The sequence below is a fragment of the Mesoplodon bidens genome, assembly GCF_964165515.1.
Source record: "Mesoplodon bidens genome assembly, chromosome: 5".
NCBI lineage: Eukaryota > Metazoa > Chordata > Mammalia > Artiodactyla > Ziphiidae > Mesoplodon > Mesoplodon bidens.
Genome location: NC_138161.1, coordinates 108,467,639 through 108,481,948, shown reverse-complemented (window position 1 = coordinate 108,481,948; position 14,310 = coordinate 108,467,639). Strand labels below are relative to the sequence as shown.

Genomic DNA, 14,310 nt, shown 5'->3' with positions numbered 1-14,310 from the left:
ATGAAAGTAGAAATCAATGAAATAAAAACAAGAAAACAATAGCGAACATCAATAAAACTAAAGCTGGTTCTTTGAGAAGATAAACGGAATTGATAAACCTTTAGCCAGATGCATCAAGAAAAAGAGGGAGAGAACTCAAATCAGTACTCAAATCAGTAGAATTAAAAATGAAAAAGGAGAAGTTACAACAGACAACGCAGAAATACATAACATCTTAAGAGACTACTACAAGCAACTGTATGCCAATCAAACGGACAACCTGGGAGAAATGGACAAATTCTTAGAAAGTTATAACCTTCCAAGACTGAATGAGGAAAAAACAGAAAATATGAACAGACCAATTACAAGTAATGAAACTGTGAGTTAAAATCTCCCAACAAATAAAAGCCCAGGACCATATGGCTTCACAGGTGATTTCTATCAAATATTTAGAGAAGAGCTAACACCCATCCTTCTCAAACTCTTGCAAAAATTGCAGAGGACGGAACATTCCCAAACTCATTCTACAAGGCCACCATTACCCTGATACCAAAACCAGACAAAGATACTACAAATAAAAGAAAATTACAGACCAATATCACTGATGAGTTTAGATTCAAAAATCCTCAACAAAATCCTAGCAAACAGAATCCAGCAACACACTGAAAGGATCATACACCATGATGAAGTGCGATTTATCCTAGGGATGCAAGGATTCTTCAAAATACACAAATCAATCAATGTGATACACCATATTAACAAACTGAAGAATAAAAACCGTATGATCATCTCACTAGATGCAGAAAAAGCTTTTGACAAAATTCAACACCCATTCATGATGAAAACTCTCCAGAAAGTGGGCATAGAGGGAACCTATCTCAACATAATAAACGCCATATATGACAAACCCACAGCAAACATCATTCTCAATGGTGAAAAACTGAAAGCATTTCCTCTAAGATCAGGAACAAGACAAGGATGTCCACTATTGCCACTGTTATTCCACATAGTTTTGGAAGTCCTAGCCACAGCAATCAGAGAAGAAAAAGAAATAAAAGGAATCCAAATTGAAAAAGAATAAGTAAAACTGCCACTGTTTGCAGATGAAATGATACTATACGTAGAGAATCCTAAAGATGCCACCAGAAAACTACTAGAGCTAATCAATGAATTTGGTAAAGTTGCAGGCTGCAAAATTAATGCACAGAAATCTCTTGCATTCCTATTCAATAAAGATGAAAAATCCAAAACAGAAATTAAGGAAACACTCCCATTAACCACTGCAGCAAAAAGAATTAAATATCTAGGAATAAACCTACCTAAAGAGGCAAAAGACCTGTATGCAGAAATCTATAAGACACTGATGAAAGAAATTAAAGAAGATACAAACAGATGGAGAGATACACCATGTTCTTGTATTGGAAGAATCAACTTTGTGAAAATGACTATACTACCCAAAGCAATCTACAGATTCAGTGCAATCGCTATCCAACTACCAATGGCATTTTTCACAGAACTAGAACAAAAAATTTCAAAATTTGTATGGAAACACAAAAGACCCTGAATAGCCAAAGCAATCTTGAGAAAGAAAAATGGAGCTGGAGGAATCAGGCTCCCTGACTTCAGACTATACTACAAAGCTACAGTATCAAGACAATATGGTACTGGCACAAAAACAGAAACATAGATCAATGGAACAGGATAGAAAGCCCAGAGATAAACCCACACACCTATGATCAACTAATCTATGACAAAGGAAGCAAGGATATACAATGGAGAAAAGACACTCTCTTCAATAAGTGGTGCTGGGAGAACTGGACAGCTACATGTAAAAGAATGAAATTAGAACACTCCCTAACACCATACACAAAAATAAACTCAAAATGGATTAACGACCTAAATATAAGACCAGACACTACAAAACTCTTACAGGAAAACCTAGGAAGAACACTCTTTGACATAAATCACAGTAAGATCTTTTTTGACCCACCTCCTAGAGTAGTGGAAATAAAAACAAAAATAAACAAATGGGACCTAATGAAACTTAAAAGCTTTTGCACAGCAAGGAAACTATAAACAAGACAAAAAGATAACCCTCAGAATGGGAGAAAACATTTGCAAATGAATCAATGGACAAAGCATTAATCTCTAAAATATATAAACAGCTCATGCAGCTCAATATTAAAAAAACAAACAACCCAATCCAGGAATGGGCAGAAGACCTAAACAGACATTTCTCCAAAGAAGACATACAGATGCCCAAGAGGCACATGAAAAGCTGCTCAACATCACTAATTATTAGAGAAATGGAAATCAAAACTACAATGAGGTATCACCTCACACCGGTTAGAATGGCCATCATCAGAAAATCTACAAACAACAAATGCTGGAGAGGGTGTGGAGAAAAGGGAACCCTGTTGCACTGTTGGTGGGAATGTAAATTGATACAGCCACTATGGAGAATAGTATGGAGGTTCCTTAAAAAACTAAAAACAGAATTACCATATGACCCAGCAATCCCACTACTGGGCATATACACAGAGAAAACCATAATTCAAAAAGACACATGCACCCCAATGTTCACTGCAGCACTCTTTACAATAGCCAGCTATGGAAGCAACCTAAATGCCCATCGAAAGATGAATGGATAAAGAAGATGTGGTATATATATACAATGGAATATTACTCAGCCATAAAAGAAACGAAACTGGGTCATTTGTAGAGATGTGGATAGACCCAGAGACTATCATACGGAGTGAAGTAAGTCAGAAAGAGAAAAACAAATGTTGTATATTAATGCATATATGTGGAATCTAGAAAAATGGTGCAGATGAACTGGTTTGCAAGGTAGAAATAGAGACACAGATGTAGTGAACAAACATATGGACACCAAGGGGGGAAAGCAGGGAGGGGGTGGTGGTGGTGGGATGAATTGGGAGATTGGGATTGACATATATACACTAATATGTATAAAATAGATAACTAATAAGAATGTGCTGTATAAAAAAAATAAACAGAAAAAATTCAAAAACAAAAAAAGATTTTCATGATATAAAGAATTATAATATGGGGGAAAAGCATGATAAAAAATGTAGTGCATTATTATTTCCATTATGCAAATAAATGGTTATGTTATATACCTATACACACATACATACAACATGTATAGAAAGAGTTGAATAAATATACATAAATATGTTAACTAAAAGTACTTCTAGGTCAGGGGATTATAAAATATTGTTTCCTTTTGCATGTTTTTTTTTAACATTTATTTATTCCATTTACTTTCTATAATGGGAAAGTATTATTTTCTAACATAAAGTTAATTCTTAAAAAAAATCTTTAAAAAGTAGTGTAGTGCCTATTACATTCACACGATCTAATATGCACTGGGATGATATGTATGTAAAATGTAATCACTACAAAAGTGGTAAATATCTTTGAAAAAATAAGAGTTAGGTCACTCTATAAATTACGCATACGTTTTTCAGAAGATCAAAAGACTTAAAAGTTAATGCTAGGGCTTCCCTGGTGGCGCAGTGGTTGAGAATCTGCCTGCCAATGCAGGGGACATGGGTTCGAGCCCTGGTCTGGGAAGATCCCACATGCCGCGGAGCAACTAGCCCCGTGAGCCACAATTACTGAGCCTGCGCGTCTAGAGCCTGTGCTCTGCAACAAGAGAGGCAGCGATAGTGAGAGGCCTGCGCACCGCGATGAGGAGTGGCCCCCACTTGCCACAACTAGAGAAAGCCCTCGTACAGAAACGAAGAGCCAACACAGCCATAAATAAATAAATAAATAAAATTTAAAGAAAAAAAAGTTTAAAAAAAAAAAAAGTTAATGCTAAACCTCAAGCTTACTTTTAAGCAATTAAACAACTATCACTAAAAAACATTTCTCTTTGTTTTTGGAAACCTTACCTCAGAATCTACAAAATGCCTCTGGTAGTAATAGAAGCCTCTTCGACAAAGGTTACAATGGTTTAGAGCTGTTTTTAAGAAATGTCTTCTATAAACTTGGTGCCAAGTATCCTTGATCTAAAATAATAAAAAGAAAACAGACCAAAGAGTTACTGTATGCTCTCCAGGTTGATCAAACACATTCTGAAAAGTCATATACAAAGTTTACTTATAAAAAACTAAAACCATTGGCAATGTTGTTATTCTGTCAACCTTTTATATCCATTAAAAATGTTTTTCTCAAGATAAAGATTATATTACTAGTACTCTGACTCCTTACCAGTCTATATACTTTAAGCATTATTATTAATCATCTTGTAGAGTAGAGAGGGTGGAGATTATCTTCCTCTAGTTAGAGGTAAGGTGTCCAAGGCAAAAAGAGGTTGTGAGCCTTGTCTAAGGTCAGAGTCAGACTAGGAAGCTGGTCTCAGACCATGTCCATCAACCCAACAACATTTCCTTTCTCATTATGAAATTTCATTGTTCTCTCAGCAATATGACCTCCACCACTTTATTACTATATAGTCTGTTAGGGTGTTCAGAGGTCTTCCATACCATTGTCTTTTTTCGAGCACGACAAAAATAATGTTGAGAAAGTAGAACAAGCATCATCAACACCATCTGACAGATGAGAAAAGGGGGCTGAGATTATACCAATAACTAAAGGCAATATTACTAGCTAATGGAATGGAAGTGTACTGGAATTCACATCTGACATCTAGTCTATCCACTATTCTTATCACAGTACTTTGCTACCTATTTTATAGCTTCATAAAATGCAGTGAACATAGTTTCTCTTGGAAAAAATCTGATACTTTCTCGCTCACAGAAAGTAATTAAGATATACAGCCAATTCATATCCTAAGATATGGACAAAGTCCCTCCTATTGTATTAACCACTTATAAAGTTCAAAAGTATCCAACCAAACAGAACTTACTGTTAGTAAGAGCTAGGACCAATGTGGATAAGTAAAATCTATATTCAACTAATAATTTCATGTAATCATTAATTTCATTTTCAATTTATAAACAATGAGATGTATAGCAGCTTCAACTGTTTCTTTTCATCAGTTTTCTTTTCTTGTTCTGACCTCTGGTGGATTTTAAATTAAGTATACTCATTTCTCAAGTGCAGAAACATAAATAGCAAATAAATCTTTAAAAGAATCTATGCATGGCCCTGAAACTTCTTAAATGATTGTTTTCCTCACTAGAATTACTTTTCTAAATGGGGTTCACTTAAGCTAATTTAAGCTAATGTTAAAATGAAGCTTTGATCCCTTACACCCTAACTAACTAGGGAACACAGGCCCAGAAACACAACTGTTTTTTTAAAATTTTCTCCAAATAAGCATCATGAAGGTAAGCAAGAGTAGCCTAAACTATAATTATATATCCTCGTATTTATTATGAAGAAAGAAAATGAGATAGAACCCAAAGGCGTTATCCAATTTACTCATACCTGATTAAGATACATTTGACTGAAAAAACATACATATTAAGTGAGCCATATTTAAGCAAAAATTTCATTCTGTAATCTGAAACAGTGTAACATAGTGCAGAGATCTGGGTGGGGTCCCTCCCCTTTTCCCAGAACTTACTGCTGAATTTGTCCAGATAACTTCCCTTTTCTAAGTCTCAAGTTCCCCATTTACAAATTAAAGCATTATACTTAGAGAATAAAGTATAAATAAAATAAATAAAATTTCAACTGTTACCACACTCAAAATGACCAAGTTCTTTTTGTCAGCAAAAGTACACACGATCAAAGTGCAATTAAGCACTTAAATATCTAAGTAATACATTAGAAGTAGTAACATTTTACTACAAGAAACAAAGACTAAGGAAGCAAGTTCATGCTTTTCAGCAGTTTATTACCAAGCTTGGGTCTACTTCTACTCCTCGGGATTCAAGGTTCTTTCGGACTGTAGTTATCTCATCACTTGCAAGATAAGCTGGGTGCTCCTCATTACATTTCAACATTTTCTCCAGTTCATTCTTGGTTTCATTGTGAACACACTATGAAATGTTTAAAAGAGGACTGTGTTTAGATGGTTCATGATTTGGCATAATTATAAAAACAGAGTCCCAATTTTAATAAATATATTACTTTTGCACGATTGGTGACACAAGCTCAACCACAACAAACAAGGAAAACCAGAGTACCCCGGCTTATGAATGCAAAACAACCTGGACGTTTGGGGGCAAGGGGGGAAGGGGATTAGCCCTATTTGCTGTATTTTATCGATACTTTGGCTGAGAGGTTTTACTGTCCAAGTCACAGGATCAGGCACCTTACTATGTACTTCCTTTCTTGACCTTAGGGTATGATTTCAATCTAGGAAAAAGTGCCCTGTATACATGGGAAGAGATAATGTTCTATAAATGCCTCATATCTAAGAACTGGATGACTGTAAGGCCCTGTGCCTGTTGACATGCTCCTTTTCTGATAAATACAAAATTCATAGTCTGATTTTTTAAAAAAGTCTTTTCATTAAAATCGTTCTTAGATTGCTTCTGTGAGGTGCCCAACATTCTTAAATTCACTTCCAGTCTCTTCTATATAATTGGTTACAATCTCTTCACCAAATGAGGAAAGCATACACACTAGTGGTAAGTCTGAAAGCAAGACTCAGTACAGTGTCAAATTAACTTTATCTTTTCATTTTTTCCATCCTTCTTTCAAAACTGCATGGTACAGGAAACTAGCTTCAAATTCACTAATCACTCTAAACAAGTTACGACCATAGCACTTTGCCCCAAACTGTACCAAGCTATGGAATCTGAGTATTTATATAAAAATAACACTGAAACACAAATAAATGGCTTATAAATGGAACTACTAAATTCTCTGAAAACATTAGAAGAAATTTAATAAAGAGAAATTTCACTGTTTCCTTAAACTTCTGCTATTTGGTCTGAGACAGGAAGGAAAATTCCAACTATATTCTCCCACTTTTCCTGCCCTGTTTCACTTCCACCTGTCCACCTGTGTCCACCATGCTGGTTGTTCAGGAGAACACCACTCTCCCATCTATCCTGACCAAGATTTCCATTAGTTTAGCTCAAAGTGAAAATGTTTCAAAGGAATAGTTTTTCCCCAGAAGATTAGGAAAAAGTAACAATATAAAAGCAAAATATAGTTTTCAGAACATGGATTTCTCATCTTTAGCAAAGGACAATCTTAAGTTTCTTTTCCTGCTAAATCCTGCCAACTCAAAAAGAAAAGGAACTGTTACACAGCTATCTAAATTTGCAGTGTGGGACCTAGGGATATTCTCAACTTCTAGAATCTGTTTCTCACTGAAAACTCCAGGTATGAAGGCTGGACCAGTGTTTTCAACTGGGAGTGGGAGGGTTAGAGAGGTTAGAGGAGAGCTTGAGTCGGTGAGTCTGACATGACGCTTTGCTTTGACAGAGAAAACAAAACCTGCGTATACAAACACCTCCCCAGCGGTTCTCCTGTCCCTCCCCTCTACACTCCAAACTATGGCCTCTGTTTGTTCTACAGTCAGACTGAGTCTTACACATGCTGCCCTGAAACCCTAGGAGAAGCTCTTCTCTGAAGGGTTTCCAAATTCCTCTTCTAGGCTACAGATCCTTGCACTGACAGTAAAACTAATTCCTCTGCTTCTCTTAAAGGGATTCCCTATGGGTTCAAGTTCCTGAGAAAGTAACTTACAACCAGGAATCATTCCTCTCTGAGAATGTTTGGCCAAAGCATATTTACTACTAGTTGCTGAGGGAAGTTCTGCCATCACTGATTGCTCTAGACCTAATTAGGCCTAATTTCACTAAGCCTTAAAGGTCAGACGCCATTTTTCTTTGGAGTTTATCTGCCTTACACCAGTTCTTTCTAATCAATGCCTCTATCTGTCTCAAAGTCAGAAACCTCTGATGCATCCCCTAGGAATTCTGTTCTGAAAGACCGCCTCCTCACAGCCCATCTGTATAGCAGAGATAACTGATGCACTCTGAATACACGCATGACCCAACCACTAACTCTGTCCATTTCTTCAGCTTCTTTTCAGTCTCTGAGTGACTCATTTTCCCACAAAAATCATTATCAGAAAAAAAAAAAGAGAAGAGGAAGACTGTCCCCTCACTATTTTAAGACAAACTGTGACTTACATCTGATAGATATCTTACGAAACAAGAAATGCATAAAACCAGAAAAACATAGGGTGTTGATTATATAATTAACTCTGTATTTAAAATAAAAACAAAAAAATAAAAAAAGAATAGGAATGATATGTCATTTGGTAATTTTTCATTCTCTTTATCTGCTCTCTCAATATACACACATCTGATGGTCTCATTTCTCTAATTACATGGATTCAAGGAAGGAAGAAAGGAAAGTAAATTAGATGCCACCTCTTTTTCTTATTCATTACTTCCTTCATCTATGTATTTTGATTCTATATTCTATTTACAATCTTTTATTTAAGGAGTTAACATAAGAAAGAGATGGTGGTGTAAGACTCAATGCTAATAGGAAAAGAAGCTATAACAGCAAGGAAAGAATAAAAACAGGTGGGGGGAAGGGGGGGAGGATTTTAATGATTACACATTTTCTCTCTATTTATTCATTTGTAAAGTTATTTATACTTGCCTGTACCATTTTGTTCTTTTAAAGTGATCATTAAATGTTTATAATATGAATTCTATCATTCTACTTCCTGTCTGAATTTTTATGCTTATTTTGTGAACACAGGAGCAAAAAATGCAAAAGAATAAAATAATTTAAATAGACGACTAACAGAAAAATCCAGTGATAATAATAGAATAAGGTTTTAAAAAAAGTCATTATATCTTTTATTCTAATCACATTCATTCTACATCCTCTGAAGTCCTTGTCATTTTTTCTTCTGTTTATAAATTTAATCTTCATCTTACCTCAAATAGGCACTTGAACAAAGTAATCAACCACTCTTTTGAACAAAAAATGCTACCTCATTTTTTTTAAACTTTCTTTTGTAGTTTACTGTTTTTTCTAAAGATTTATTGTCTTTTAGAAAGGCTGATATAAAATATTTGAAATTATTAAGTTTGGCTTAGAGGCATTCAGAGGTTATATTTTAATGCCTGAATTAAAATGCCAAAGATTTGTTTGTTTTTACCTGTTCTTGGGTTCGATTCTTCCAGTATAACCACCTCTTTTTCCAATCTGGACCTACCATATTTTCAATTGCATTTTCAGCTAGAAAAATTAAAAAAAATTTTTTTTAAATTTATCAGGAATTTTATCACTTACCAGGTACATAAATTATAACTAATACTATCTTGCTTTCTTAACCACTTCGAAACACTGTGTCAATATGAAGTCAGTTGAAATAAAGAATAAAACTATATAATTGATATGGTACATATATAAGAAAGAATTATATATGTTTAGAATCTATGAAAAGTATAATTGCTTATAAAGTTCCCATAAGTATAGTAGCAAACACTAAAATCGCCTGAATTACAGCTTTTTAGAATATAAGTACATATAAATACCATGTGTCCAATTTAACATTTTTAATAGTTACAAGCAGTTGACCAAAAAATTGCACAAATAATATTCAACTAGAATAGTACTGACAAAGAACTTGAGATGTTAGATTTTTTTTTTAAACCAATGTTCACTAAAGTTAGATGACTCTTTATCCACTGAGAATACTCAAAACTCAATAACCCATGTCCCTACTTACTATCCTTGAGACGAGCCTGAAGAGCCTCTTCCATAAAGTAAATAGCTGCATCCCATTGCTGTTTATCAGATATGGACCGATCTTCTAAAGCATTGTGCTGAATAACCCTCTGAAACAACAACGAAAGAAAAACAGCTATTTTGATGTATATCTTGTCATTTTAGCAATTTTAATTCTAATTGACAGCTCAGCAAATATCCAAACTAGCAGATGTATCTACAACAACATAAAAGTATGTCCCTCCCACACAAATCCTATTATCTGCCTGCTTATTTGTCAGTTTTCTGTCTAAAAAATAAAACAGTGGAGATTTCCTCCTAGCCTGAATTAAATGAGCTCACCATCGAGAAGATAGTTGGGGGTTGGGGGGTGGGTAGAGAATTACATATTTAACTACATAAAATTACACCCTAGAACCCTGGTATTCAGGAGCTAATGATTCAGATCATCTCTACTGCTTCTTTTTTGCCATATGACCTATGTGTTAGCATTTTCAAAATGGAGAGGAGAAAAAAAAACAATAACCATTATCTCACTGTTAACACCAATGCAAAATGTAATGGAAGGAAGCTTAAGAGGTCTAGACAAACATAAGTAAATGTTAGTTATTTATTGTAAGAAAATTGGTTTCCAAATCTTATAGCTTTTGAATTAATGAATGAATGAAAACGGCACCACTCTCTCTCAGTAAGCCTCTTATTAAGGCATTTGACAAGAATGGATATGGTTTTCAAATATGAAGACAAATTTCTTAAAAAAAACCCTATAATTACGATCAGCCCACAGTGAAATATGCATTTTTAGAAAACTGCTCAATCTTATCTTTCAACAGTTCCTCCCATAACTGTCTGAACAGAGTGGGTGGTTAAAAAAGGTTTGATTAGGTGATGAGAACATTCTACATAACAAAAGATTTATCAGGTGATGAAGGTCAGGAGACAGGCTTTACAATTAAGACACAATGGGGCTCGCATCCCAGCTTTGCCAATGACAACAATAGAACTGCTTAAGAACAAAATAAAATAATGCTTACAAAATACATAGAGTTTCTGGTACCTTGTAAGCATCCAACACATGGTGGTTAGCATTATGATTTTAGGAATCTAACATTTTGACTCAACTCCACTGAAAACCAATGCATCTAATTCTTTTTTACCACTGAGGGTATAAAATGAGAAGCAGCTATCCGTAGTTCAGGCCCATGTAAATTCTGTGGAAGTTTATAGAAACCTGTTTACTGCAAGGTTTGAGTTTCTTCTGAAATGACAGCCAAGGAAGAAATAGCAGAGGGCGATTTTAGAAGGGCACAAAAACGTCAAAAGGCCAATTATATTTCGTAAATCTATTTCTTTCCTTCATTATTTTCAATTCAGAACCTAATTTAAATAGTCATATAAAAATATTCTATAAAAGAATATCAATTTGAGAAATTATATAAAAAAATTAGGCTGGCACCCTAATACACAAACGACATACCAAGCTGTCCTCTGCAAAATCATTCCACTTGTGGCGTTTAATAGTTTCTTCCTTAACAGCCTCTTTAAGTTTATCAAATATGTCATCATGCTCTTTTCCTTTCGGTTCTGTCATGAAGCGGGAAAACTCTTCTTGTAGGGTCTCCCAAGCAACCTAGAATGATTTAAAAGAAAAAAGCTGCATCTATATTGCATACTTTCATTTAATCTGTAACAAGAAAAATAAACACATGAATTTAAGCCAAGTAGATGTGATAAATCAGTTTATCAGAAAATACATATGAAATCACACTTTTTAAAAAAGGTATAGCAAATATAAACTCTGCCCTCAAGAGCTCATACTGGTAGCTGGTGGAATAGACTTGGCCTCCTGACATGTTTCGCTATACATACACAGCGACTCAAATTTTAAAAAATTAGTAACCAACATTTAAAACCTGAGAGACTTCCTACAAAATCCATGTTTCCAGCCTCACTTGAACCACCTGGCAACACTGGGCCCATGTTCCTGCACACCTTCACCCGCTGGAGCTAAACAGGAGCTGCCTGTCCCTTCAGGGAAGGCACGCAGGCCACATCAGCCACCAGACTCGGTTCACTTACTTATTTACTTCACTCTCTACAACATCTAAGCTTGCCTGCTTCTTCCATACCGTAAGAAGTTTAACATTTCTTAATGATTTAGTTTTTTCACATCTTTGCCCTTATGCAAATATATGAGGTAGTGTGTCAATACTTTCGAACACAGGTGAGTATTATTCAGCCTTGTACTATTGCTAATTCCCAATTATCTGAACAGTGAAAGGAGAGCACAGTGTCAAAAGAAATTAAGAACTAAACCTACTTAGGACTAAGTGGGCTACTTAATATTGTATTTTATATCTAGCCCTCTTCGTTTTAAACATTAAGAAATTATGGCATAAAAAAAGGTGACTGTCCAAGAATATAGAGTAAGGTATTAAAATCTGTTTCCTGACCTTCAGCAGGTTCACGTCTTTCTACCACACCTATGTGTGAAGGGAGAAAGCAGCAAAAGACAGAATCACTTGCCATTTTTATGATCACTTCTGCTGCTTGAACCTTAGGGTCCAGAAAAATGTTAGAGCCAGTAGTGAGGAGAAGAAGCGGCAGCAGCTCTCACTTACTTTAGGGGGAAATGTGTCGAGACCAGGGGTCAGCAACGTGGAGCTTAGATAGAGTGGCTGTAAGAGTTCTTAGAAAAAGAGACTTGAGGCAATTGAGAACAGAGATAAAGAAGCAAGGACTGGAAGGACAGGAAAGGGGTAAAATACACCTGAATAATTAGACACTGACATTTTGTTTCTAAGGTAGGTATGAAAAACAAAATTATTTTCAACACGGATTCTAATTTTGTGAGCAACTTCACACCGAAGCAAAGGACACACTGGCTCTTTATCTACAACAATCATTCTTCAGAGTAATGTGCCTGGCAAGATCAACTTGGATGATGATCATAATAGCAGCTGGCATTTACCAAATGGTTACTATGGAGCAGATACTGTCTAAGTATTCTACATATGTTAACTCCTTGACTCCTCACAACGATTTGTGATGTAGGCAACACTTTCATCCTTATTTTATAGATGAGAAAACAGGAAGGCTATGAAGCAAACAGCCCAAGGATCGCATAGCTACAAAGTGGTAGAGCCAAGATACATGGGTATCAGAAAGGCATTCTCTAAGGTACTTTCTTACAATTCGTAGTCTAACTTCTGGCAGGGTCCTAACTAAGGAAATAATTATTTAAGTAAAATTGAGCCCTGCAGAAAATCAACAAATAAAAGTTTCATCCATTAAACATTTTCCTTATGGAATCTCTAACTACACAAGAAGTTAAAAATATTTCACATTCAAACAAATTTTGCCGGTTTTGTTAAATGCTCCCTTTGGAAGGAGAACCAGTACCCTCAGACCAACACCATAGCAATTAGTAAATTTTTTTGACAGTAGTAACTGGTAGGAGCATTAAGGTTAATCCCAATACAGAGATTAAGAATATAGAATAAAAGGAGCATAAGGACGAAAGAGAAAGATAGTGGCTGTGATAGGAATAAAACCTAAAATTCACAGCTCTTAATCCCTTCACATAATGCTTCTTACCCATTTAATTAAATTATATCCTAACCTCGACTGCTTTATTAGGAAGCTGCTTATCAGTCCACTGTTTAAGCTTGATATCCACTGTCGTATTAAAAGTTCCAGAATTCATGGTCTGTGCAGCTGGAAGATAGATGTTTTCAATCACATGAGTTGATACTCTTTCCCACAAAGACTGCTGAAGAATTTCCTCCCTGAAATTAAAAAAAAAAAAAAAAAAGTTCCAAGAACACCAAATTCAAATATAATATTAAGCTTTTATAAGCAGCTTTATTGAAGTATCAACTTACAATAAATTGTACATATTTAAAGTTTTGACATATGTACATGCCTATGTATCACCGCAATCAAGATAATGAACTTATTCATCATCCTCAAAAGTTGTAACCACTGGATCTACTTTCTGTCACTACAGCTTAGTTTATATTTTCTACAATTTAATATAAATGCAGTCAGGTAGCATGTACTCTTATTTTCTCTGTCTTCTTTCATCAGCATAATTACTTTGAGATTCATCCATATTGTTGTGTATATTAATATTTCACTTCCTTTTTTGCTGAGTAATATTCCATTGCATAAATCTGTTTACTTATTCACCTGCTGATGGACATTTGGGCTGTTTCCAGTTGCTGGCTATCACAAATAAAGCTGCTATGAGCATTCATGTACAAGTCTTTGTATGACATATGCTCTTATTCCTCTTGGGCAAATATCTAGGAGTGGAATGGCTGGATCATATGGTAATTATATATTTAACTTTATAAGATACTGCCAAAATGTTTTCCAAATTGGTTGAACCATTTGACATTCCCACCAGAGGCGTATGAGAGTTCTAGATCCTCTACATCTTGCCAACATTTGATATGATTAGTCATTTTCATTTTTGTCACTGTAATAGGTTTACAGTGGTATCTCATTATGGTTTTAATTTGCATTTCCCTAATGACTAATAAGTCCAAGTATCTTTTTATGTGGTCATTTACCTAATATTAATATATACTTTATATGTGTTGACTGTGAAGTAGAGTCCAAGACTGTAAACTTCTTGGTATGATTTTAACAATTTATCAGACCACAGCACAAAGC

The 14,310-nt window shown here is 35.1% G+C and overlaps 1 protein-coding gene across 5 annotated transcripts in view; it reads right to left on the bottom strand.

The window, feature by feature from the left end:
* OPA1 (OPA1 mitochondrial dynamin like GTPase) overlaps window positions 1-14,310 on the bottom strand; it is a 94,108-nt gene that overhangs the window by 28,999 nt on the left and 50,799 nt on the right. For all 5 annotated transcript variants that reach the window (XM_081234675.1, XM_081234677.1, XM_081234676.1 and 2 more), the window contains 6 exons: window positions 13,253-13,418; window positions 11,108-11,260; window positions 9,632-9,740; window positions 9,059-9,138; window positions 5,817-5,957; window positions 3,900-4,016 (listed from right to left, as the gene is read on the bottom strand). In XM_081234675.1, the coding sequence (XP_081090801.1) occupies window positions 3,900-4,016; window positions 5,817-5,957; window positions 9,059-9,138; window positions 9,632-9,740; window positions 11,108-11,260; window positions 13,253-13,418 (766 nt within the window). The remainder of the gene's footprint in view (window positions 1-3,899; window positions 4,017-5,816; window positions 5,958-9,058; window positions 9,139-9,631; window positions 9,741-11,107; window positions 11,261-13,252; window positions 13,419-14,310) is intronic.